The 26,552-nt window shown below is 47.0% G+C and overlaps 1 protein-coding gene across 2 annotated transcripts in view; it reads left to right on the top strand.

Annotated features, from left to right (window-relative positions):
* The first annotated feature begins 443 nt into the window (after nucleotides 1-443).
* The window catches only part of Samd4a (sterile alpha motif domain containing 4A), a 221,918-nt gene continuing 195,809 nt past the window's right edge, over nucleotides 444-26,552 (top strand). For both annotated transcript variants that reach the window (XM_004638735.3, XM_004638734.2), the window contains exon 1: nucleotides 444-750. In XM_004638735.3, coding sequence (XP_004638792.1) covers nucleotides 555-750 — 196 coding nt within the window. In that variant the 5' untranslated portion in view covers nucleotides 444-554. The remainder of the gene's footprint in view (nucleotides 751-26,552) is intronic.

The following is a 26,552-nucleotide window of genomic DNA, read 5'->3' as shown; positions in this document are numbered from 1 at the left end:
CCGGCGCCCAAGCGCGCTGGAATCTTGGGGGGGCTCCTCCGCGGGACGCCCCCACGCACCCCGCCCCGCGCCCTCGGATGCGCTGTCCCCGGCGGCTCCCCGCCCGCCCGCCGCCGAGGTCTCACTGCAGCTCTCTCTCTCCTTCCAGAGCTGAATGCCGCTTGGGAATGCGGGAGTGAAGGGTCCGACTGCCGCCCAGCGGGGAGGAGACCCCGGAACGTCGGAAACCACCACCCCGGAGCTTCGAGGAGGGGGAAGAGAGCGCATTCTTCATTCAGTTGTGTGCCTTGCGAGGGATTTTTTTTTTTTTTTTTTGTCAAAACATTTTATTTTAAAAGAAACATTTCCGTGCCACTGTCTGTCATCGCCCCTGGGGAAATCAGCCAGGAGCAGCGGAACGTCCCCGAAACCAGACGGCCGAGGCAGGAGGCGCCCTAGCAGCGCCCGCACCGCGACGCGTCTCTGGAGGGGGCCGTGGGATTGCGGCTTCGTCAAACTTTGGAGCCAGCGGGGTGGGCTAGAGGGCTTCGTAGACCGAGGGCAGCCCCCCAACCATGATGTTTCGCGACCAGGTCGGGGTGCTGGCAGGCTGGTTTAAGGGCTGGAACGAGTGCGAGCAGACTGTTGCGCTGCTGTCGCTGCTCAAGCGCGTGAGCCAGACCCAGGCTCGCTTCCTCCAGCTCTGCCTGGAGCACTCGCTGGCGGACTGCGCCGAGCTGCACGTCCTAGAAGGCGAGGCCAACAGCCCGGGTAAGTGTGCGCCCCGCTGCCGCCGTCCCGCCCTCCCCGGCCCGGCCCCACCCCCTCCCGGGTCGGCCTGGCCCCCCGGGACCCCATCACCCCGCGCGCCCCAGACGTGTACCTGCCGCCCACTCACCTCGGCCGCCAGTGTTCGCGTTTGCCCACTGTGAACTCCTCAGCCCATTCCTTGTGGTAGCTACGGTACCGTGATTGATTGATTTTTCTCTCATGCAGTTTCCTGGGAAATAAGTAAGTCAGGTCACGTAGAGTCTGGATTTTCTGGGCTTTTTTCCCCCTTCTTTTGGGCAGCATGGCTCGCTGGATTCCAGCAACACATGAAGAAGCCCGGACTGTCCATCAGCAGCCGAACTCGGGTCAGGTTGCAGGAAAAGCACCCGAACGTGCAATTTTATCACCCCCTCTAATGAATATTGTGTTTTAGAGGTTCACCTTTGGAATATCATGTAGATGATGCTACAGACTATTAAAGTGACATTTGCAGTAAGGATTTGATGAGTTACGCTCACTGACCATGACATTACCTGTACAGATAGGGATCTCGGAGGAGGTGCAAGCATGAATCGGGGTTCCTCAGTGTTTTCTGTTGGAAAACTTTACTGAGTGGAATGGAAGCGTTTCACCTGCTGGCATTTACAAACGCCTCTGGTAGTATGGAAAGTGAATGCACTTGGACGGTCCAGTAGTTTGCCTTTTGCTGGTGGGGTGGAGACAGTTTGAAATGATATCCTCAGCAGTCAGGGAAGGCCGGGGTGGGAGAAAGGTCTTTGGGGTTGGAAGTTTGGATGGGGAAATGCTTGGTTCACCACGCTGCAGCAGGAGGTGAACAGAGCCCCCAGTGTTTCTGCAGAAAAAGGAATGCAGGGTCCCCTTCCAGCTGTTCTGTGTTAGGCTGGAAGCCCAGGCCGCCAGAGCTGCACTGCCATTGGGCCACTAGGTCTAGGCCCGCGCAGGGGGCTGGCGTGTGTGCCTTCCCAGTAGCCAGAGCAGCAACGGGAGGCCAGGCGGCCTCTTCCTCATTCCTGCTGCCTGGTGTGGCCCTCCTGATGCTGAAAACCCGAGGATGGGATGTTTCCATATATAGCATCCTAGGGTGGAAGTGACCGCTGGAAATCCTGGCAGGCCTTCGCCAGACTGCATCCACAGGATCCCACACTGCCAAGTATGGAGGGGGATTCGGAGGGAGTCCATCTAGCCCAGCCCACGCGCCACTCATGGGGTGACTCGGCAGGCAGCCCCTTTCCCTGGAGCTCTACGTTTATAAATAGCTGAGCGGCCAGCACCTTCCTGAGAGCTGAGAAAGGGGTAACTACAGCCCATTCTCCACTTCTGTCTTTAATGTCTGCGGTTCACCTGCTTCTTTTTGCTTTCTTGGGTTGGAAAAACAAGGTTATATAAACCTTTTGGTTCCGTAGAATGCAAAGATGCTAAGGACAGTCACTTATGTGAGGGCTTGGCTTTAGCCCTCCTAGGGGCTATTTCATGAGAACCCGTCTTCGTGTCCCTCGATTGTAGGAGCAGCATTTTTTCCCTTTGAGTAATGGAGAGGATTTTCCTCTCCCAGTATAGCAGCTATCACGTTAGTTAAGTAAAGCAAGTAGACATAAGATATTAAAAACAAATGACTGGGCTGAAACAAACAAAAATATTCCACCTTTGCAAGGTTTTTGAAATCATCTGTTAATTTTCCCCCACAAACTTTGAAAAACCTTATTCGGTGGTATGAGACACCCACTTGTTTGTGCTGGAAAGTGATGTAGACACACAACATGTAGAGCTATTATGTAAGGTAGGGACTGGTCTTCGGTTTTCTGGATTCATCTTTGAACCGGAACTTTTTGCCTGGATGGAAACCTTTGCACTTACTTGGTTGTGAGGCTGGGAGAGGGGATCCAGTAGGGAGCTCCTAGGAGGCTTGGCTTACTTTTGGAAGATGGGAGTCAGAACAAGCATCATCGAAATTTGTCACAGCAGACTTCTTGGGCCTCTCTGCATATCTGGAACTTGGCCAAGAAGCAGGAAGGAGGTCTGAAAGTTCTTACCAATTCAGACCCCCTCTTGGAATATCCTTATGGTTACTCTAGGCATAAGCCTAGCATTCCTTTTTTAGATTTGAAAACTAGTCCACAGTATAGTGGGAATAGCACGTTTTTGAAAGGAATGAGGGGCTGCCATAGTCAGAATTGACCTCTATTGGGGCCGGGGAGATGGCTCAGTGGAATAAGCGCTTCCCTGGCAAGCACAAAGGCCTGAGTTCAATCCCCGGTTCTGCAAAAAAAAAAAAAAAGAATTGACTTCTATTAACTGGACGGCCAGGCAGGGAGAGGAAAACTATAGCTTTTGCCACACTTTCGGAAAAAGAGGCCTGACGCGTTGGTAGAAACCCTGAATCCACCGCCAGCATCCCTTTGCAATAATGTAAATCAATATTGCTATTTATGGGTAATCATGGCAAGCTATCTAAAGAACACATTTTTTTAAAATGCACTCTTAGGAGATGAGGAAATGTTCAATATGCTTGGAAAATATTTACCCGCCAGACAATTAACCTCTGAAACGGCTTTGGTGCGTAAAGTTCTTACCAATTCAGAAAACTAGGCTGTGCAGCATGACTCATTCATTGAGTGGCTGGCATTTTCTGGACCCAAGTCATCCTGTAATTTATTTTGCCTGGTGTGGTTGAAACACACATACACACACGCACACTTCTAGTGTTCAGAGATTGAAAAACTTGATGAACGGGAAACTTGATATCTGGAGCTTGATTGGAATAGAATAAAGAAAAGACAGTGACAGTGTGAACTTGGTTCTGTTCTCTGCCGAACTGAATTTAAATAGAGTGAGCACTTGCCCTTAGACACGGTTTATCTGAGGTCTATAGGATGTTTGTACTCACTTTTTATTTTCTTCCATGGGTTTAGAATCTGGCAATTTACTGGTTCATCTTTTGCCTCCGGTTTATCATCCCTGGAAATGCAATGAAAATAATGGTCTCAGTTTCTGCTCCGTTTGGGTCTTGACTGTCCCCTGAGGGCCATGGGTTAAAGGCTTGGTCCCCCAGCTTGGCACTGGTGGCAAAGGTAGGGGTTGGTGTCTGTCATCAGGCCACAGGGGTGGAGTCTGCTCTTGAGGAGGAGGTAGGACCCCTTTCTGATTCTCTCTTTGGCTCCCGGTCGTGAATTGAGGAGTTTCACTCTGCCTTATGGACCCTGATGGAGCCAACTGATCATGAATTGAAGCACTGGAAACCGTAAGCCAAAATAAACCTTTCCTATTAATAAATGACTATCTTGAGTATGTGTTATAGTGACAGGAAGCTGGCTGTGTGGTCCCTGTGGATATGTTTGGCTTTCACTTTTTACTCAAGGCTGGACCAGTGGGTACTTGGTCCACATCAGCTGTGTGAGTTTTGGCTTTTTTTATAGAATGTTCATGCTCTTAGCTGAGAGACTTTCAACCACCAGCTCTGCGTGGCCACTGCCACAGTCACTGCCACTGCCGGCCAGCCTCCTTTTGCAGAGGGTTATTTCTGGGAAGAGCAGTTCATTGAATCCTCATAATTGACTGGTATGAAATTCCCTGACTTTATCTGCAGCTCTTAAAGAAAAAATAGGGTGTGGCATTGCTTGTGACTTTTATCATTTGAAATATCTTTTTCAGTGGAAACAGTGTAATGAGTAGAGATTCTCAAGTTAATTCATGAAGACTTTTCTTTTATTGTTGCACTGGGGATCAAACTCAGGACCTTGTGCTTGCCAGGGAAGCGCTTGTGCCACAGCTATCTCCCGGCTCCACCACAGACTTTTAAGGCAGAAGATGATGCATATTTTGTGGTGCAAGAATTGTGTATGTTCGTATTAATGATGCAAGAATTGAATATATTCATATTAATGGCAAAAACGTTGTTCCTCACTTACAATTAAATGTGGGAGAAAGGATTCTCTGAAATGGTGGTGACAAAAAGTGATTGTGGACCTTGGAGGGGACAGTGGAGATATTTGCAAATATAGAAGGGCTCGGTGCTGGTTCTGTGATTTTTATGGTTTTCCATTTCCATGGTACAGGTGCGCCATTTTATTGCTTTTTTGTGAGAATTGATCTCTGGACCTTGTGCTTATGCCACTGAGCCATCTCCCTGGCCCCCTTATTGTCCTTTAAAATCACAAATGGGGAAAAAGAAAGCAGGAAAAGGCTTTTCTGATGGTGTGAAGGTCTTATTTGTAGTTCTCCCATTCAAGTATTCATCGACAAACATTTTCTGGCAGTAGGAATACAGAGGTACCTCACTGTATCCCAGTCCCTGGTACATGATAGATAACACTTGCTGCTGAATAAATAACTAAAAAAAATAGTACAGGTGCTGAAGCGCAGGTGGGAACTGTGAAGAGTGGAGGAAAGGCTGCCGGGGTGCTGTGAGCCTAGCAAGTGAATGCCGGGGACAGAAGGTTCGGGGAAGGATGTGTGGAAGGGACAGCACTTAGAAAGACAGAGCTTGGTGGGGGCGACTGGAATGTGCAGGAAAGGCTGAACTTGGAGCAGCTCAGAGCATGTGGAGCACTGGGGTCTGAGAGGCAGAAATTAGAAGCAGAAGCCACAAGTGTGTAGGACTCCACCAGCCAAGGAATTTCAAGTTAATCCCTAGAGGTGACATAGAACCCAAGTAGCCATGTGGGCAGCAGCACTCTGAGAAGTCAGAGGGAGAAAGAAGGGGCGGAAGGGCTGCGGCGTGGCGTGTGGGCCGTGTGGTGTGTGGGCTGTGTGTGTGAGGTCCAGGGTGCATGTGTGTGCATGCTTTTAGGACAGACTTTACCTGGTATCTATGCCAGGCTATTTAATTCCAGCAGTTTCCTTTGGGCTTCGGTGGCATTGTCAGCTTGGGGCAGTTTGGTGGCTGTCAGCAGCAGCATGTAGGGGCACGGAAGAACTGTGACTGCAGCAGCCGCTGTCCTGGTGGCCACACAGTCAGGCCCATACTGTGTAGAGCAGTGGTGGCAAACCAATGGCCATCTTTTCTCCTTGGTGGTTCAGGAGATTCGCCATCTCTTCTAGAGGGCTTTCTTGGAGTGCACATTTTGAAATCTGCCAGACTGGGGCTGGCTAACTTGTGACCTCTCTGTTCTCGTCTGTCCAAGGATGGTGATAAATCTTGGTATTGCCTAGATGTCCCCTGTCAATGAGCCCAACCAGGATCTGTCTTATCCTCAGATAAACAATATTTTCCAAGTGGTCATAAACTTTTCATTTAAAGGATAATCAAGGTGAGATGGGGGAGACTTAGAACCCCCAAAAGATGTGAATCTACTGTGTTCTACCTCTTCACTTTGTTGTTCCTCTTTACCATGGTGAGAAAAATACTAAGCCTTGACTCAGTTTCCACAAATAACTTGCCAATGTTTTTTTTTTCTCTTCTTTAGTTGGTGAGTGAAAAGAAATCATTGGGTAGAGCGAGCTGTCCGGCTGTCTCTGCTTAGTGTGTTGTTATTTTCTTTGGCTTGGTCTAGGGTCACTGCACAAGGTCCTGATTGTCAGCTGTGGCTGGTCCCCCACATTCCTCATCTTTGCTGTGAATGAGTTGACTGTGGTTGTTTATGTCAGCCACTCAAGGCCCAGCTGCCACAGGGGTACCGGGAGCGTTATAAACAGGCCCCATCAAAGCAAGAAGAAGGCAGACAAACTTCACAGCAGTCCAATGATCTTGTTTACATTTAAATAAACAACCCAGGGCAAATCAGAGGCTGGGAAGGCTAAGATGAAACTGTAAACTGCCCATTCTGGCCTGCGGGGCTGTGGTTTTAGGGCGAGTTGATGACAGGGAGGAGGAGGCATTGCTTGCCCTTGACCAAGGAAAAGTTGGGCCATTTTAGTTGGTCAGTGAAGTGCCTCAGATGGCCTGTGTTCCAGAAGCCTGGCGCTCCCTCCCTCGCAGAACGCTCCTCAGACCATTGTTACTTTGTATCTTTCGCCTGTTCCTTCCTTTTCATCCCTGCTAATCATCCCTTCCAAGGCCTGCCTGAGCTCATCCGATTCACATAGATTAAGATGCAGAAAGAGACGTCTCTGAGCTATTTTTTGCTTCCATGGAAGCCGCCTGAGGCAGGATTTTCCCAAAGAAAGCAGAGAACTCACAGAGCTGGAGCTGAGCGTGCTCTCTGGCTGCACCAGGCAAGGCCTGGGCCCTGCTCTGAAGCCTGCACCCCAAGAGCCAGTTTATAGTGCCCTCGGGAGCTGGCCTGCTCCCTGGAACTCAAGCCAATCCTTGGGTTTTGTTCCATTTTCACAGAGTAGCATTTTAATACTGGATTCTTTGCTCTGAGTTTACTAGGGAAAAAATGATTTGATAGTTTCTTTTGCATAGTGGCTATTATTACCTGCATGACATTATCCAGCGATGCATATCTAGCAAGAAACGGAGGGACTGGGCTCTTCCGCTCATGTGAATGCGCCAGGTTCCCATCTGAGAGCTGTGCGCTGTGCCAAAGGGTGAAGTAGGTGCCATCTCAAGGAGTTGTGTTCCAGCTGTAGAGGTAAAGCAAACATAGCTGTCATAATTAGAACAGCAGCAGTAGGAGACGCCGAGTTCTTTCGAGAAAATGAAGCAGGAGTTGAGTAGGGGAAGAAACTGGAACAGTCAGGGACTTGCTGACCAGAGATGCCAGGGGAGTGTGGCCACTGAGACAAGCGCTGCAAGCTCCAAGACGTTGCCCATGTAGCACCTCTGATGCCACGTGTGTTGGGGGACACCACACCTACAGGACTCTACGCAGGCGCCAGGTGCGGGACGGCCTCCTTCACCTTTGCAAGTTGAGTGTGAGCAGGTTAGAGCCCAGAAGCCTGAAGCACATTGTCCATACCTGGAGTGATTTCTCAGTAAATGGAGAAAGGATTGCCCAACAGTCACTTCACGCACTCAGAGTGACTTCTGACATATTTAAAAGTAGCACAACAAAACATCTGCTCACTGAATATTTTCTTTTCTTTCTTTTTCTTTTTTTTGCCAGAACCAGGGATTGAACTCATACTTGCGCTTGCCAGGGAAGTGCTTATTCTACTGAGCCATCTCTCCGGTCCCTATTTCCGTCCCTCTTAAGTATCCATAAAATTCTGAGACATTAGAATACTTCCCTTGGTTCTCTCCTAGTAGTTTATGTTGGTAGCATGCACGGATTAGAACTAGTTCTAAGCAATAATATCTAGAACACTTACGGGGAAATAGCGAAGTGTCAGAGCAGCCCTTCCAGAGTGAACACGGGTACAGTCCACTTGGGGAGCCAGCAATGGAAAGCCTTGATTAAGAAAGTCCATGAGGGGCCCATCCTAGGAGTTGATGCTGTGGGTGTGGGTCACACTTGGAGGAGAGAGATTGGGGTCTGTTAGGAATGGAGGTTAATTTAGAGGTGACTTGGTGCCATGGCTTTCAAGTAGCATGAACGTGACTCTGGAGGTTTTTGCTCACATGGAAACTTACTGGAGACGTGGATGCTTCCTCTGCCCTGCTCCTCAATCCTAACTGACCAGAGAGCAGTTTGAGAAATGGTCAATAAACCTGGCAATTTTCCCATGCTCTGAGTTGAGACCATGGTGGATAGAGCTATGGCCAACAGATAGCGGGCTGGGATTGGGCTTGCTGCACACGGTGCTGGGGCCACCCTCTCCCCTGCTGCCCCATGTCATTCACCTGTTGGAGCCCTCCTTTGGGGCCAGGTTTAAACTGGCCCAGATGGTTGAGTATTAGGATGCTCGCTTTTCCTTTGCCCCCACCCCCGCCCCCAGCTTGCTGTTCTGAGAAAGGTCAATTTCAGAGTCTCTGCTTGGAGTTTCATGGTAGCTCCACATATGGAGCACGGGGAGGGAACCCTTCTTCACCTGGGTGTCCGCCTGTCATTAGAAGGCAGGAGGTGGGGTGAGGAGGGACAGGACAGGGCGCTGCTACAGAACCTTAACTGAGGTCGGGCAGGTTAATGTGACTCCTACACAAGGTCCCAGAGGAACATTTCAACATGAGGAAGCGGTGGCAGCGGTGGCAGCGGTGGCAGCGGTGGCAGTGGTTGGTCCTAACCAGTGAATGTTCACCTGGAAAATCTCTGCAGGTTATTGTAGTCAGAGCATCCCAGGGACGCCAGTGCACTTCCTACCATAGAATCATTGGCTTGCAAGTCTTTTTCTCTTTGTAGTGTGATCACTCAGTACGCCGTGGAGCCTCCTGCGTGGCGCTTCCAGCAGTAATTTATGGGCTGATACTTGGATCTGGCATTCGCAGCCTTAACTGAGTCTGCACTGGAAGAAGGCCGAGCAGGACTCCGTCGCAGCACTTGCCCAGCTCTTTGGATGTACTGCAGTTGCAATTGCCAGGCGCTCTAATGATTAGTGTCCCATGCAGAAGGAGGCTCCTGGAAAGACCGCTCGCCCTAAAGATAGGGAGAGATATAGATATAGATTTCCCCTGATGCTATGGCCTGTGAAGTTGAGCTTGAAAGAGCAAGAATGTTAACTCCCGAGACAGAATGGGAGAGATATCTTCCCACTTGCCTCACACACAAAGGTGCAGTCGTTGGAATTTCTGAAGCGTCGGCTCCTGCTCTGTTGGTAGAATCTGAGTGTTTGTGCATGCAGCCTGAATGCATATGTAACTCAGATTTCCCATGCATACATTTCTGTTGGACTGTGTGCATCAGACACGGGCTTTCATCACAGGCCGTGTGATAGAGATGGCCGTGCTGAGCTATTTTGAATTTCTGAAGAAGTAAAGAAACATGAGGCATCGTCCACGGCCTTGGGGGAAATGCCATTGTCTCCTTCGGTGGCAGAAAAGGGAAGGAGAAAGCAGGGTTCCTACATTGAAGGGTTGAGGTAGGTTAGTGTGACTCCTGCACAAGGTCCCAGAGGAACATTTCAACATGAGGGAACTGTGAGGCTGTGGGAAGCTGTGAGGGTTTGCTGGGATGGGGCGAATGTGTGTGGAGAGCCAGCGCCATTTCCTTCTTGTGTGGAGTGGAGAGGAAAGAGATGGCATTGACTATGTGTTGGGTCAAAAAGGGGGGTGCTGCGGGTGCCCCATACCTACCCTACAGCTCAGCTTCTGCAGAGGCCTGCATCCTGAGGCGTCAGACGGAGACATGGGGAAAGTATGTGCTTTGGTGGCTGACAGGTCTGCTCAGAGCTGTCTGCCAGAAGGGAGGTTTCTGGTGCCATGTGTGCCTCTGGGCCCACGTGTGCCCATACAGTGACATCACCTGTGTGCAGGGAGCACAGTCCGAGGTGAGAGCTGCTACAGCAGAGGGGTTCTCCAAGGGGCCACATGAGGTGTGATGCAGACATGGCGAAGGGACAGAAGTTGTGGACATGCATCTCCTGGCTCCCCTCTTCCCGGGGCCAAGGGTTGCCCAGGGTGCTGAGTCTCTGTACTCCCTGGGTGGCACACAGGTGACTGCAGAGCCAGCTCCACAGGGACCTCAGGCCGTAGTGTCCCAGTAGGTGTGAGGCAGAAAGCTGGAGAGGAGTGGTACAACTGAGGCAGGGTGCTGGCAGGCTCTATCTCTGTGTGTGGGTTAAGCTGAGAGGGTACACTTGTCAGACCCCCAGATGCACAAAGACATGACCCCAAGTGTTTGGATGTAACAGGATGACACATATCTCTGTACCGGCATTGCTTGGACCTGAGGAAGAAGACACAGTGTACAGCTGTGGCCCCGTGAACAAGACTCGGCTTTCAGTAGACGTAGAGTTGCATATGAATAACATCATAGTGCTGCTAAGCTCTCTAACACTGCTGTTATGTCCAGGACAGATGGGCTTTGCTGGTCAGGCTGTCCCTGGGGACTGTGTTCAGTCCTGGGTGCTCACTTTGAGGAGATGGACAGGTCACAATGTGGCCAGAGGAGGGTGGAGCATGGGGGGACACCAGGAAACCAGGGGTAGCTGCAAAGATGAGCAGACGGCACAGCTGTCCTTGGCTACCTGTGAGGTTGGCTTAGAGTGGAGGCTTCGATTCTATACCTAGGAGGTATGATCGCAAAATGGAATGTTTACTTAACAAAATTTTTTATTACTGTAAAGACATATAGGCAGGACTCCTCAGAATACTCCCCTTTGCTTTGAACACACCACAGGACTCTCAGCACTCTCAGAAGCAGCTCTAGTGTCTTTCTTTAGTTGCACTGCTGTGGCTGCCTCGGTGGCCTGCGTTGATTCAAAATGTTTGCCTTTCATGGTCATTTGACTTGGCAGATTGGCCAGAAGTCACGTCATACTGGATCTGGTGAATAAGGTGGAACAGGACACTCTGTGATGCTTTTATGAGCCCCCCGTTCTGTGGAAGGCACGTGGCGGCAGCATCACCACGCTTTTGGTCACATCCCATAAAGACACTCAGCAAAGAGGACTTCCAGACCAAACTGCTTCAGAGAGGGGCAGGAGAGGGGTGAGTGTGTTCAGGCCAGGGAGCACGATTTTGAGGAGAATTCAGTGCCATGTTTCTCTTACCATAATTATTTTTTAAAAATTTAAACATTCACCATGTATGTTGATTACCCCTGGTTACATAGCGGGTAGAAGCTGTCATTCATTTAGAAGGTAAAGGATGACTTGATTACGATTAGGGTTTCCAGATCACGTGAATAAGAAGAAACAGTGGCTTGGGTTTTATCAGAGATCGATGAGCCTTTAGCATTGGGCTACACATACAGTAGCAGTAGAGTTACACCTAAGCAAGACTGGATCCTGTTTGTTGAATGCCTGCTCCATGCCCAGCACTACCCTGAATTTTCTGATTTTTTTTTTTTTTTTTTTTTTGAGACAGGATCTTGCTATGCAGTTTAAGCTGGTCTTGAGCTCACTTTGTAGCCCAGACTGGTCTTGAACTTACAGTGCACCTCCTGCCTCAGCCTCCCCGGTGCTGAGATTACAGATGTACACCACCATGCCCAGTTTACACTCAATTATTTGCATACATAATCTCACTTATTCTCCCCAGCAACCCTGTGAAATAGGGAAGGAGTCGCCATGACTCCACTTGGGAATACTCAGTCCAACTTTCAAAATGTCTACACCTCTCACTTATTCTCCCCAGCAACCCTGTGAAATAGGGAAGGAGTCGCCATGACTCCACTTGGGAATACTCAGTCCAACTTTCAGAATGTCTACACCTCTCACTTATTCTCCCCAGCAACCCAGGAAATATAAATATATATATATATATATATATATATATATATATATAAATATTTTGGTGGTACCAGGGATTGAACTCAGGACCTTGTGGTTGCCAGACAAGCACTTATTCCACTGAGCTATCTCCCCAGCCCTAGAATATTTAAAAATCTAAAACATTTTGGATCTAAAATTTCAGATTTTAGAGTATTTCAAAGATTGGGGTTTGTCTAACTTGTAATCTCTTTGGTTCTTTTCTCTCCCCCCATGACCCTTCTCTTCCCTTCCTTTTCCTCTTTCCTTCTCTCTTTCCTTGTTGTTGCCTTTGCTTCTTCCTTAGCACTTTGCATGTGCCAGGCACTGTGCAGATAGTGCGATAAATTACAGTAGTTCAGTAATGTATCAAATGCATCACCCAGAGTCTAGCAAATAGTAAGTGCTTAATAAATAAATTCCAAATTAATTTAAATTGTGCAAGATAAGTATAATTTCCATTTCACAGATGAGGAAACAAGTTCAAAGTGGTTGGAAAAGTGGCGGTGGTGTTGAATCTCTAGTGTTGTTTTTTTGGGTTTTTTTTTTTGTCCCTTTGAGACAGGGTCTCACTATGCAGCTCAGGCTGACCTTAAGCTCACTTTGTAGCCCATGCTGGTCTTGAATTTGCAATGATCCTCCTGCCTCAGCCTCCTGAGGGCTGAGATTACAGCAACATGTGCACCATGTTGAATCTTTGTAACCCCAAGAATGCTGAAGATTGCAGTCATTTGGTGAATCAAAAAAGCTGGAAGTTAAAAGAAAAATACCTAAGGATTTTTAATGATAGCTTTAATGAGCCACATTATTATTTTATATATTTACTTGGCGAAGAATTGTCTTCAGCTTGTCCATTTAAATGTCCTTTTTGGGTATTACTTTTTCGTTTTGTGTGTGTCACTATGGCTTGGCTTCCTTTTTCCATGGGCTTTAAAAAAATTACATAAATGACATCAGTTCAAACACTTCCCTTCCAGGTGTCATGGAATGAGGTACTTTCGCTGCCTCCGTGAGAGTGGGGTGGGGGGACAAGGAGAGAGACACAGGCTGTGCAGGCCACCACAAGGAGAGACCAAGTGATGATGGTGAAGCTTTTAGTGTTCAGTGATAACAAACAGCCTGCTGTGGCACACACGCCATAGGTTCACCACCACTGGACTAAGTGGCCTCATTGGCTTGGACAAAGGAATTGAAGTACTGGGTCAGGCTCTCTTTGGGATTTAGGAATGGGAGCTGGGGCAAATACCAACTTGAGGGCTGTAAATTAGAGTGAGCTTCTCATTCTTTGAAAACGGTAGGAAGTTGTTGGATGCTGTTTATGAAAACACATGCTAGAGTTGGTGCAGAGTGAATTCTGCTTATTTTACTTTGCCAGCATCATAGCACAAAGAAGGCGGAAGCGCCCTCATTGCTGTAGCTGGCAGAAGACTGACACGCAGCAGGCAGGGCGTACCGGGGTCCTGGAGGAGGGCTGGCATCCTGACCTTCTGGGTTTGGACTCTCCCAGCTTCCACCCGGCTGACTCACACCACTCTGAATGGGTTTTCTGTGCTGGGAGTGAGAGCTGCTGTGTTTACCTGAATTCCAAGGACTGCACTGACTAAGATGGCCTGCTTGAAAGTTCTCCCCAGAACCCACCCTGCTTTGTTTCTTCATTTATAGGAAAAGCACATCTTTTGTGTTTCTCAAATGACAACTAGCAGCACTATTGTGAAATTTCAGAGAGCCACAGCGTAGGAAGGTCTGGCTTGATTTTAGCATGTTTTAGCCACTGCTGTGGCTCCAGTCATGGCCTCTGGCTTGGTACAGGATCCGAACCATCCACTCTGGAGTTAGTGTGGATCCCAGCAGAGGTCTGTGCATCGTTCGCAACTTCCTGCTGCCTTTGAGGACAGATCCTGTATACTCACTGGGGTAGGCAGTTCCTTGGGGTGTTTACTTGTGTGGCCATGTGACCATTTCAAAGACCCCTGGCCACTGCTCCTGCTTCTGGCTGTTGTCCCCCAGCCTCTTGGGGCTCCGTGGCACCATGAACCTCTGTACAGCACTAGTCATGGGGCATTGATCTCATCCTGCGCCATCTGACTCCACTCTTTAGTCCCCTTTACCCTCCAGCTCCTTGTCACCCTGGCACATTGGGGATCTCAGTACATTTGTGTTGAAAGAATGGATGAACGAATTCAGTGAAATCTGCCTCTGAACCCTAGTCCGCAAAGGAGCAGCCATCTAGGTGGTGAAAATGACCTAAGTATGTAAAAGATGAATCCGAGGAGAACTGTGAGGGATCTGATAAAAGCTGGTGAGACAAGGCCTTCATCCTCAACCCCTTCCCAAGACGTGGGCTGGTGCGTTGCTTTCTAAAGGGCACTTAAGCGCTGTGACCCTCTTGTTTTCTTGACTTCGAAGAGGAGTTTCCATGTTGGAAGATGCAGGGCTATTTACCAAGATGATACACTGGTAAAGTACTTCCTAAGCTGTATCACACCATAGAAAGTAGGGTGATGTTCTCCTCAGAAGACCAATCAAAACAATTAGATCAGGAATTCAGGCCTGTGGGTGTTTAAAAGGTCCAGGAGAGATGGCTGTGATTTCTTTTCAGAGCTTTTGCTTGATTAGCGAGCACTGAGATGGGCCATGGTTCTCTTGGTGACCAGCAGTGACCCAGGCCTGGCCAAGGCCGGGAGTTGCTGATTCATGTGGGACCGGAAGCCACATGGCCCGCAGGCTGGTTCACCTGTAAGTTGTCACAGGGAGGTCTTCGTCTCCTTTTATCCTTTCAGTTAATTAGATCCTTGAGCACTCCCCACGAGTGAGGAGGACTCGGCTGTCAGCATTCAAGAATTTCTTTTGGGGAAAGTCAACAGAAAATGTGTTGTAATCCCTAGATTCCTGCCACCAGTACTCCAGCGAGAGTTCCCGGGAAGCATTTAAACATACCCCAGGGATTCTACACCTTCATTGGTGGTCTGAATTCTTTAAAAATTTATGATAATTTTTAAAAATTTTATGTTTAAAAATATGACCTGGTGTAAAAGTCATTATCCACCCTAGAAGCATCCAGTGTGAAACCTTTGAGGTATTTTGTCCCTCAGTTCAGAAAACAATAATGCTTTTTCTTTGACCTTGTTTCTACCTTCACCTTTCTTTGAACAAGTGTTTGCTGGAAAAGGAGAAAGGCTTCTTCTCATTGTTCTCTGCTATTGGTTGTAGCAATTTTTTTCTCTTTTCACATTTGTTTCTGTGGCCAACGAGCTGTGCTAGCACATTTTCCAAATTATTGTGGTGTTTGCTGAGGATTGGAGCGCCACGAAAATAACTGAGATTCAGAACAGCGCGGTCCAGCTTCACTCTCAAGTGTGATTCTGACACTCTGGTGGATGATATGTGAATGACTGGGTATATGTTTGGGTAACAACATTTGTCAACGGGAATAATTAGGCCAAGTATTGTTGCTGCTGGTGTTTTGTTCTATTTTGTTTGGGGCTTTATTTTTGGAAGCTCGTCTACTTTTTCATTGGGGGAGGGGAAAAAGAGCTCCCAGCTTAAAACAGGAAACACTTGAGAACTTTGTTGAAGCCTGGAAGAGTTCACAGGCCAGTGATGCTTATCAGCTGTCCGCTCCTGGAAGAGCGTAGACACCTTCGTGCGAGACGGAGAGACAGAGGTGGTGTCTGCGCCTCGCCGCCCCAAGCTCGCTGGTGCTCTCCGATCTCCATTGCAGAGAAGCCCACTGGAGTGAAGGGAACTCCTGGCATTCGACAGCTAAATGCAACAGTCCGTTCTCGATTGAATTCTGGACTGGGCAAACAGATGACCCTAAAGGACGGTGCTGGGTCAAGAGGTTTACATGCAGGGTGTATGGGAGGGCACGATGCTGTCATCATGTCGTGGTCACATCAGGACGTGGTCTCAGTGTGAGGAGATGCGTTAGAAAAGCCTTCAGGGGTGAAGGGACAGGGTATCTGCAACAATTTACTCCATGGGGCTACATGTAAGGTGACACGGATGAGGAACTGGCAATCTTACTGAGAAGTATGAGAGTAAATTGTGCTGTGCACCGTTAATTTAACTTTTGTATTGTTTAAAAGAATTTTTAAAGATAGAAAGTTATTTTTTAACCGCTTAGCTACTTTTTAAAAAAATCTTGTCCTACAACATTGCCTCCAGGAGAGTGGAACTTGGGTTTTGTCAACTTAGTGTGCAGTTGCAGAGAAATGACAGGACTTCCGGTTAAACCTGGAGTGCAGGTACGGCCTAGGTCCCGGGGTACACTTACCTTGTAAAGTAGCACAGCTGTTCGTGGTGTGTCTGCAGAGCAGATGTCTTAGGGGTCCTGTGCTTTTCTTTGCTAAACCTGGCAGCCTGGGCGAGGTGGCAGTGTCCCCACTTCTGGTAGAGAGTGTGGTACTGGAGGTGTGATCTCTCGCGTGGCGTGAACCATGCTCAGGATTCAGCCTCCTGTTGGGTGGCGCCCACTGCCCCTGCGCACAGAGCTCGGGCTTCGTGTGGGGTGGGGTGTGATCCTCTCCATGTCCTCCTCCCCTTGCCTGACTCTTTCCCTCTGAGCTGATTTTGGCTTCCTCCATTTCTCTGGAGCTGGAAGAGGCAGCTCAGTTACATTTTATCCCAAGTTACCCACCTCCTGACACTCCTTGACAGTTTTAAGATCTTCTTCCTGACGCACTTGAGTAGAATGGATACTGGAATCTATTTTGACAGCTGTTGAGAATCGAGGCTGTTGTTACAGGAGGTTAAAGAGGTTATTTGTAACACTGTTATTATTCAAGGAACCTTCTGAAAAGATGTACTCGCTGTTCAGGCAAATAGTATTTTATAGAATTTAAATGACTGTTTTTCACAGTGAGGTTATCAAGTGTAATGCGCTTAAGAATTCCGTAGCTAGTAATATTTTCCATGAATTTCCTCCACCAAAGTATAAACATACAGGAGGATGGTCTCAATTACCAGGGCCTTCTGAAACACAGGTGTAGACTCTTTAAATACAGCCTATTACCAGCTGTCTTGCTGATAACCTTCCCTTGAAAAGTGACCTTTGACAATTTCATAAGGAATGAATATTTATAGTATTGTGGTGTTGAGCCGCTAGAGGAGAGAGCGCGCCACGCGTGTAACAGGTGGCTTCAGTTGGCTCCTCGCATTGAAACCTGATTCAGATAAAATGCCGCATTATTTCTCCTTGGAGCTGTGGCGGTGCGCCGGCCCACCCGCCCGCCCGCCTTTGGCTTTGGCACCCCGCCTTTCAGCGTGGACTTGGGGGTGCGGGGGGGGGGTGCGCCTCCTTTCTGTGGAGAGGCAGGAGCTCTGTGCAGAAGAGAGGCAGCAGCTGAGGGGCGAGACATCCGGGTCTTTTGCAGGCAGCGGGGGGACTCTAACAGAGGAGCTTTGTCTCCGCCGGACTTAGGGCAACTGTTCAGATTAACCCTTTAGGCCTGATCCTTCTTTGATCGCGGGCTGAAGACAGCTCTATCAGGTTGGCTGTCAGCACGGTGCGTGACGCGCAGTAGGCCCTCCAGGCAAAATATGTTCAGGAGAGTGTTTGAATCCTTATGTTTGGGTTATCGTTTAATTTTAGGTATGATTTAATTACTTGAAATAGAAGATCTTTCAGCTACTGCCCTTTCCCCAATTGCTTGGCAACACAGTTAGCATGTTTTCTGATTAAAATAAATGTTCTGATCTAAGTTTATACTTGATAAGATTATAACATAAAGAATCAGACGCATGAAATGGATGAAATGGATTCAGCACAGAAGTTTTTTTTTTTTTCTGAAAAGTTAGTTTTATTAAATACATTATCTCTTGGGCCTCTCCAAAATTTATCATATTGTGCAAATCAGATTCTAGTGAATTGAGTAGAAGAATTTTTTAATAAACATAGCATTCTTATAAGAATAACTCCATACATTATATAAATCCCACAATCTAGGTATTATTTGCATTTTATAGATGAGGGAACCTAAGTTCAGACTGGCTCAGAATGTACCTAAGGTCACCAATACACTTTTGATTCCACATTGAAATCTTTCCCAGAGAGAAAGAGAGAAGAGAAGAGAGGAGAAGAGAGGAGGGAAAGGGAGGGGAGGGGAGGGGAGCAGTGTGGGGGAGAGAAAACACATAAATTACTCCTATAGCTTGCATTGTCTTTTTCTGCCACAAATATATACTTTTTTACAGAAATCACAAAATTACGACATATGAACATATCACACAATGGTATATAAATACACATATGCTGTTTGGTGAAAAATACATCTCAGCTTCATTTTACACTATGTCATTAATCTCTTAGTATATACCACAAATTCTTTTACAATAGCATTTTATTTTGTATTTTTGAGATGGTGGTATTGCTGTCTTACTCAGGCTGGTCTCTGAATGCTGGACTCAAGTAGTCTTCCTGCTTCAGCCTCCTGGGACTAGGACGCAGGCCTTCGCTTCCGTGGCTTGAGAGTGGTGTGTTAATAGTGGCCACCAGAGCTCTTTTGAAGTTGAGGTCCTCTTATTCACAGACCTAGTGGATCAAAAGCTTTGCTCATTTGTATCCAATTTCTTTTTTCTGTCTTGCAGTACTAAGAATTGAGTACAGGGCTTTTTCAATGAACTACATCCCCAACCCTTTCTTGACTTTTTAAATTTTGAGGCAGGGTCTCCTAAGTCACTAAGTTGTCCAAGCTAGATTCAAACTTGAGATCTCCTGTCTCAGCCTCCCAGAGTGCTGAGATTATGGGTCTGAGCCACTGCCTTTGCTTGTGTCTGAATTTTATAGATAATTGGGCTTGGATACTTAGGCTGGATTTTCCCTGTCGGCCTTCTTTTGGTCCATTGTACATCAAATTTATGTTACGAATGCAAGTAGCAAGCCTGTGCTAGAAAGCAGGATTGCTTAATAAGCCCAGTGATATTTACCTGAGTTAGAGCCAGTGAGTTTGTATGCGGAAGCATGAGTCCTTCCAGGAGGAAATAAGTTACCTTGTACTCATTCATTCATTCATTCATTCAGATTTTGTGCCTATTCAGAAATATGACTAGAAATATATATATGTATATGTAATCTTTAAAAAAATCTTTTACTTATTTATTTGGTACAGGGTCTTGCTTTATGACTTGTCATAATCCTCTTGTCTCAGCCTCCCCAGTGCTGGGATTACAGGCATGCACCAGCATACCATGCCTGGTTTTGGTGATAGGCACGGCACCTGGGGTTCTGGGGCCAGCATGGCAGGCAGTATCGGGGATTGAACCCAGGTCCTTGGCCTTGACAGGCAGGCCTTTAGACCACCAAGCTATCTCCCGGCCCTAGTATTATATTTTTATAAAAAAGAACCCACACTGTTAGAAGTTGAAGGCCTAGCCTTAGAAGCCACAACCCCTTTCCTAATTTGAGAGAAGAGTCCATGGCTTGCATTTGTTTTCTGTCACCTGTTAATCCTGGAATCTTACTGTCACTTCCTGTAAGGCAGGCACTGCCCCCTACACACCGTGTACTCTCTAAATGTCTGCATGACTTGTTTATTTCCTTAAGGCTTCCGCTCATGTTCCCTTCTCAGAAAAGCCACCCCACTGTCCTCTCTAGGCCCTGCACCCTGAATTATCTTATTCCTGGTGTCTGTCGACGCATGACATATTGCGTCACGTATCTGTTTATCATCAGGATTTCCCCCTAGGATTAAGGTTTGTGGAAGGATAATGTTGTGGGTTTGTTGACTCCTTTCCCAGTAGCAGCAGCAGCAGCAGCAGCTCTGTGTGCACTGTCACACACACGTGTGTTTGTGAAATGAGTGAAGTCCCTGAATACCTGCGCAGTTTCTGGTGTAGCTGGCATTACACGTAATCAGCACTATGAGAAAAATAAGGCAGAGAGTTCTTAAAGATGCCTGGGTGGAGGCCAGGGTTACGGAAGGCAGAGGGCGTTGGCACGCGGCTCCTTCCCTGTTCTCTCTCCTGTGTGTCTCAGCACTGTGCTTGGTTGATCACAGCCACTGTGTCGGTTGAGTGGAGTCCTTTTGAGGAACATTCCGTTCTTCTCATGACCCTCTTCGCAGTGACGTGGAAACCCAAATGTGGCAGGGTGTGAGGTTTGTTTCTGTTTTTTTGAGACAGGGTCTCACTGTGTAGTCCAGGCTGACCTCAAACTTAAGGCAATCCTCCTGCCTCAGCTTCCTGAGAGCTGGGATTACAGGTGTGTGCCACCATGCCCACAGGTCTGAGCCTTGGGTCTCTCCAACCAGGAGGCAGTATGCCTTCCAGCAGCCACCCTCTCCTGCCCCAAATGGACCAAGGCTGCCCAAGAGGTGCAGAAGCTGGCAAATGTTAGCAAAGGGACAAGGTGCTTTGATGGTAGTTTTCCTGCTTTTATAACCGAATGACTTGGAATCCTAATTTTCGGAGGGATACAAACATCGAGAGGCTTAAGAGTCAGAGTCCCCGAGCCTAGGCCTTGCCTGCCCCATCTGCAGTAGCTGTCGCTGAGGACTGCCTCACTCTGGGCCAGTGTCTCGTGCAGGTCACCCCTGTGAGACAGCAGGTGTCTGATATTGTGAGGCTGCTTGTAGCCCCCGAGGGAGACGTAGACATTCATGGATAGATGACTGCTCTTCACAGTTCTAAGGGGCCTTTTGCTGCTGGCATTGAGTGGACAGGCCAAGGATAGCAGATGTCTACAACTTTCAGAGCAGTTGTCCCCCATCCCACTTGACTTCTGAATATCCACCAGCAGCGGGCTGTACAGACAGACTCTGTAGATAGCATCAGAGCCTAGAACTCGCTCAAGGGCTGAAGGTATTTTTCACACAAATTAAGTGGAGGAAAGCCTGTCTTTTAATTTGGCCACAGCTTTGCCAACAGTCCTTGTTCACCCTGGCACTGCTACCTGTGGTGTTGGGATCCACGTCTGGCCACTGTGGAGATCGTGGCATTGATGGTGACTATGTGACAGCACCGAGTCTGCGGGAGCACCTGGAACAGCACCGGGTCCTTCAAAGACCCCACACTGTGGCGTGCTCCAGTCCATTCTGAGCTGTTGCCCTGGGCTTTCTCCTTTCTGCTGCTGCCAGGTCAGGTCATGAGGAGCTCTGTGCTTTTCATCTTAGGCGTGGAAACCTTCGTTCCTCCCTAACTCTGCAGCCGCGGCCTCGCTGCTCTTTGCCGCGAGCTTTGTTTGCCCAAAACGTCCTCCTCCTCCTTGCTTCTTCTCCCCTCTACAAGCTTCCCCCCCACCAGTTCCCTGGCCAGCTTGTGGCTCGCTGTTCCTCGTCCACCACCGCACCGGGGCTCCGTGGCCTCAGAACCACCCTCGCTCACTCGTGCCGGTCCACACCCTGGCCGGCCAGCTGTCTCTGCAGTTAGCTTCCAGGCTCCCTTCTGATGTGTAGTCCTCTCAGCCTTAGCTTTCATCCCGTGTCAGATCTGTGCGTTCTGTGCACAGGCCACGGCTGCATGCATGCCTGCATGCTCCTGGCTTCTTTCCTTCTCCAAATGTGTTTCTTTTCCTGCCTGTCACTTTGCTAATTAGTGAAGTGAGCATTCTATGCGAAGATGCTTTTAAATACAGAGATGTTAAAAAGAAACCATTGTCACTGAGTCTGAGACGCTCGGTGGGCAACGGTTTAGAGCATTTCCTTCCAGACTGTTTGCTCTGTGTTTGTGTGTGAGCGAAGTAAGAATCGTGCACTTGATGATTATCCCGAGGTCCTTGCTGTGTAGATCAGGCTGACCTTGAACTCACTGCGATCCTCCTGCCTCAGCCTCTTGGGTGCTAGGATTACAGGTGTGGGTCACTGTGCCTGGCTAACAGTCATACACTGCGCGGAATTTGTGTTTTGCTTTTTTTTTCTCCACATTTTATTTATTTGTTATATTTAGTACAGGGCCTACAGGGTCTCACTACACAGATCGGACTCATAGTGATTCTCCTGTTTTCAGCCTCCCAAGTGGTAGGATTACAGGCGTGCGCTACCACACCCAGTCTCAATCACCATCTCAGCACACCCTGGGGGACAGGGCCAGCACGGCACACCAGGGGATCGAACCCCTGGTCCCTGTGCCTGCCTAAGCAGGCACTTTAGTCCATTGAGCTATCTGGCTGGCCCTTTCATTTCATTTCATTTTATGTCATGAGCATTTCCCCTCAGCACTAGTCTTAGAAAACATGCTTGTATAAAGACAGAATGACATAAGAAGCCTCTAAACCCCAACATTGAGCTCCAATAATTTTCAGTTTTCTGTTGTGCCGAATACGTGGTTATATTGGATGCATAATGCTCCATCGTTTGCACGATACCTAATTTATTTAGCTGTTTCCCTGTATTGAACATTTGTATGATTTCTAGTTTTCTCTAATTATAGATATTTATGTTTTTGTCCTTCAGGTCATAATTGTTATTCTTGCTTTCTGGAGAATCTAATTAATTTCTTCATGATTAAGTAATTCTTGATTATTATTAGTTTCATAGTCTTGGGTTTTATTGTATTTCCTATGTGAGGCTGTTCTCAGTGTCATTTTTCTCTTCTTCATCCGCCAAGTGTTTCTTGCATTAGCTGGAATGGATCTCAAATGAATTAGAATAATAAGTTTTGTTTCCTGGTCTACTTTTTGGGGAGAAATAAAACTAGAAGTTGGAAATGTAAGAATGGTATTTACTCCCTTCTCAATTATTTGAGAGGAGAGCGTAAGGAGAAAAATAAGGAAATAATTATAGGAGACATGACAGCTGACAAGTTATCATCTCTGTCCTTGGAAAATTATTTTACAAATGCTTACTTCTTATTGAAAAATGGCCCCCTTTCAGGGCTGAAATTGTGACCATCTAACTTAAGTGCACTTGAAACCAATATGCAGAAGTGTTTTCCTTCAGCTGATTTAAATTTCTGCTTGAACAAGCACAGTGCTAGGAGTAACACCCTGGTATCTATAGTGGACCCCCTGATGTCTGGAAGAGGGGATTTCTTGGGCTGGAAAGGAGGATTTCTTAGCTCTGCTTCAGGGTGAACCTGGAGAGATGGAGGATGTGGAGGAGAGTGGGGTGGGATTGCAGCACCCATGAGAACAAGCTAAGGAAGGGTGGCAGATTGCCCAGGTTGGATGGACTTTCTTCTGTAGGATGCACTGACCGCGTATAGGAAGGCGACCCATGTATCTGCCTACTCTAAGAAAAGGCCTTTGCTGCTTCTTTTTTTAAAATTAATTTTATTGAGAAACAAATAGCGATGAGACAGTTTCCAAACAGGTTAGTAGGACAGTTACAATAGTTAATACCTTGCATATTGTTGTGTTCGTAGTAGTCATTCAGAGTACAAGATGCAGACATGCTATCCTGTCCAAACACTATTAGTACAAATCTTTCTTCTCATTGAATTAAGAGAAAGCTGTATATCTATCCTAACTATTTTGTATATACAAATACAAAATGGTTCTTCATTTGTATCCTCTTTTTTTTGTTTAGTTTTGTCAGAGATGGGTATTCCATTGCCATTTAAATATTGTATGGGCATGAATTCAGTAAAATAATCCAATGTACTCCAGTAGTCCATGATAGTAGTGGGTTATCTATAGGACTGGCAATGTCAGAAGTTGTTGACTTGAGCCTTTTACAGCTCAGCATATTAATATGGCTTTACTTTTTATATCTCGTTTTTATAGTTTTCTCCTGGGTGGTTAAGACCAAGATAAAACAAGACCTATATAACAAGATATGTAACTTTTGTGTCTTCCAAGGTCAGTCAAATCCCCTCAGGATTTACCTTGGAACCCTGTAGCGCAGTTTGTAGATCCTTTGTTCGTGTCAGCCATGTGGATGAGTCACGGCCATTGCTTGGCCAGTGTGCTCTCTGTGAAAGCCTGAGAGAATGATTTCTCTTCATGTGACTCTCCTTAGGCACATTTTACATCATTGATCACTTTCCTCTGTGGCCCCATAATCTCCTTAATCAGAAAATTTGGGATACCACTGACTTACAGGATGTTACAGTACAGGTTCTCTTGTGTCCTGAGTCCTGAGTCCTCATCCATCTCTGACAAAACTAAACAAAAAAAGGGCATATAAATGAAGGACCATTTTGCATCTGTATATGCACAACAGGATAGATACACAGCTACTTTCTCTTAATTCAATGAGAAAAAAGATTTGTACCAATAGTGTTTGGAAAGGATATCATGTCTGCATCTTATGGCCTGAGGCCTCACTTAGGCCGTTGCTTCTTCATGCACGAATAGAGCATGATTACTATTTTTAAAAATAGATTTTGCAGAGATTTACTATAGAGGTGTGTAACAGAGAAAGTAGAGATCTTCCCTGGCTTACAGCCCTCCCTACTAGTTGAGTACTACAGCTCCGACCTGGGTCATCTCCACGTCCGTATTAGCATGTGTTATCTGCATAAGGGATGGAAGAAAAATGCTACTTCTTAAATTGCTAGTGTTAATTAATCAGCGAGTGTTCAGACCTTTGAAGTCTAGAGACCTCATATGGTTCTTCTGGTAGAAGTGAGATAATTAGTACAAATAGCAGGACAGGATTTGTCAGGTGTGGAAAACTGTAGTGGAGAAGAAGCTTAAGAGCAAAAGAGTCAGAACACGATTTTTTTCCCCTTCCTTATGAGTGTATATTTGTGATGCATGATGAATTTGTTCATTGTGGGGAACTGGTACACACACATGTGACATCTTGATCTCTTTTACTTCTCTTTGCCTTCCTCTCCCTCCCATCTCCCTCCCATCTCCAGATTCCCTTATTCAGAGGTTAAAGTTTTTAATCTCTGAGTCAGATTTAATTGGTGGCTGTACTTTCTCCCTCGGGAGCACATTAAAATAGTCGCTATGACAAGATGACTAAATCATGAATGAATTTAAAATATTAAGCTAGTCTCCATCATACTAACATACCAGCAACTTGTTGGAGCTTAGTTTTCGCGTCGGAATTGAAGTGACAGGAATTGGCATTGCTAACAGACAACTTTTTTGTTTTAACTTTGGAATGCTGCAAATGAGACATTCACAAGGCCTAATTCCAGGTTGGGGCCAACCACGCATGACTAATTACATTGCTAGCCGTAAAGGAATTAAATCATGAAGACAGTGAGTTTGGGATGTGAAATTCACTTCATTCATTCATTCATTCATTCATTCATTCATTCAAAAATACCTATTCCGTGCCATGGGCTTTGCTCCATAGTAGGAAGATAAACTTTCGCACCTTGCACTGTCGTTCTTTAGTGTTTTGCAGCTGCTCCTCTGTCCATCTCCACTGCCTTGTCTCTTGCATGTGGCAACATCCCTCTCATCTTTCATGTCCCAACACAAAGGTCATTTTTAATGTCTTGCCATTTTAGCTCTCCAGACTGTCCTGGCAAATCCCTTGTGAAGGTCTCACGTTTGAATATATCTCAGATGGAGCATTAGCTCATCGCGGCGTATGCAGAGAATCACATTGGTGTCGAATTTCAGGAAGTGCGGTCTCCTTACCTTCAGAATTGGTGCTAGGTACAATTTGTCAAATATGGCTGGAGTATGAACTAAAAAAAAGTTAAATGAACTTCAGTAGCCTGCTAAGGTTGATTCACATTTTTACAATCTCAACTGCAACCCAGAGAAGCAAGGGACAATCTTAGGAGATGAGATTATTCCAGTGTCTCTTAATGTGGATTTTTTATGCATGATACATGGATAGATGCTTAGATTAGGCAGGGCACTCGATGTATTTAATGAAGTTAACTTGTAGGAGCAGCTTCAGTGTAACGTATCTAGTGGCGCATCTCATTCAGAATTATAGAAATTACCAATCATCTGATGTAAGCATTTTAGGAAAATATAAGGGAAGAATTTTCATCCACAGAGCATACATGATTTCCAAATTGTATTTTTAGTAGGAAGTTACTGATTTTTGCTTTTCATGTAAATTGTTCCCGAATGAGGCTGCTACTCTAAGAGTCTTTGCGATTCAAAATTGTGATTTAGGAATTAGAGTCAACATCTTTTCAACCCAGGAAAAATCAAATCCAGATGGCTACGGGATGTGTTCCCGCCATGAATCGGATTCACGGTTCTGGAAGGAAGGGCGCTTCGTCCTGTCCATTCAGTGCAGTAACTGGATCAAGACGTGGCCTTCGGAGGGTGCATCAGCCAGGTCTCATAGGAAGGAAGGAAGTGGTGGCTGAGAGCACTTCAGGTGGACTAGACAGAGCTACAAAGGACTAGACAGAGCGGAGGGAAGTCTCCAGGAGCTGCCAGTGCATCTCAGAGCTAACAGAACACCATTCCCAGACAGTCTCCCAGAAGTAAAGGAAAGGAGGATATTGGAGCCTTGCACAAGGTTGAGCTGGGGTCTTCAGCAGCAGTTGGCAGCCAGTGTCAAAGCAGGCTGCAGGAAGGGAGCCAAGGATACCCCACTGCCTCCCTCTTGCCTTCACTTGACCACAGGCCATCCTGCTGCATTACCCGGATGCACCCAGAGAACAGGAGCTAGGTAAATCTTCAGGGACAGGTGGAGAATGGCCAGTGGGCAGGAAGGGTCCTCAGGCTGGGCAAAGCAGCCCCTCTGCCCAGCAGTCCTGTGGGAGGCATGGCTGGTGAGCCTCGAGGGTTAGGATTTTGTTGCTGT

This window comes from Octodon degus, unplaced genomic scaffold, assembly GCF_000260255.1.
Source record: "Octodon degus isolate 3935 unplaced genomic scaffold, OctDeg1.0 scaffold00102, whole genome shotgun sequence".
NCBI classification, from domain to species: domain Eukaryota; kingdom Metazoa; phylum Chordata; class Mammalia; order Rodentia; family Octodontidae; genus Octodon; species Octodon degus.
This window is presented reverse-complemented; position numbering and strand designations above follow the sequence as displayed.